The following is a 214-nucleotide window of genomic DNA, read 5'->3' as shown; positions in this document are numbered from 1 at the left end:
AGTGGAACACGTCCCCACTCCCACGCTGCCCGCGGTACCGTACCTCGTCAGAGCCATCCGCGCAGTCGTGGTCCCCATCGCACTTCCATCTGCCGGCGATGCAGCGGCCGTTGGCACAGGAGAACTCGCTCTCCGAGCAGGGCCGGGGGGCTGGGGACAGAGAACACACGGCGTCCCCATGAGCGCAGGCTGCGGGCAGGGCTGCACGGGCAGA

The 214-nt window shown here is 69.2% G+C and overlaps 1 protein-coding gene across 1 annotated transcript in view; it reads right to left on the bottom strand.

The window, feature by feature from the left end:
• Nucleotides 1-43: 43 nt before the first annotated feature.
• LOC104511547 (low-density lipoprotein receptor-related protein 1-like) overlaps nucleotides 44-214 on the bottom strand; it is a gene marked incomplete at both ends in the record, with an annotated part of 12779 nt that continues 12608 nt past the window's right edge. The window contains one exon of the mRNA XM_010154208.1: nucleotides 44-150. Coding sequence (XP_010152510.1) covers nucleotides 44-150 — 107 coding nt within the window. The remainder of the gene's footprint in view (nucleotides 151-214) is intronic.

This window comes from Eurypyga helias, unplaced genomic scaffold, assembly GCF_000690775.1.
Source record: "Eurypyga helias isolate BGI_N326 unplaced genomic scaffold, ASM69077v1 scaffold34616, whole genome shotgun sequence".
NCBI classification, from domain to species: Eukaryota; Metazoa; Chordata; class Aves; order Eurypygiformes; family Eurypygidae; genus Eurypyga; species Eurypyga helias.
Note: the sequence above shows the minus strand (reverse complement) of the source record. Positions and strands in the feature narration are given on the sequence as shown.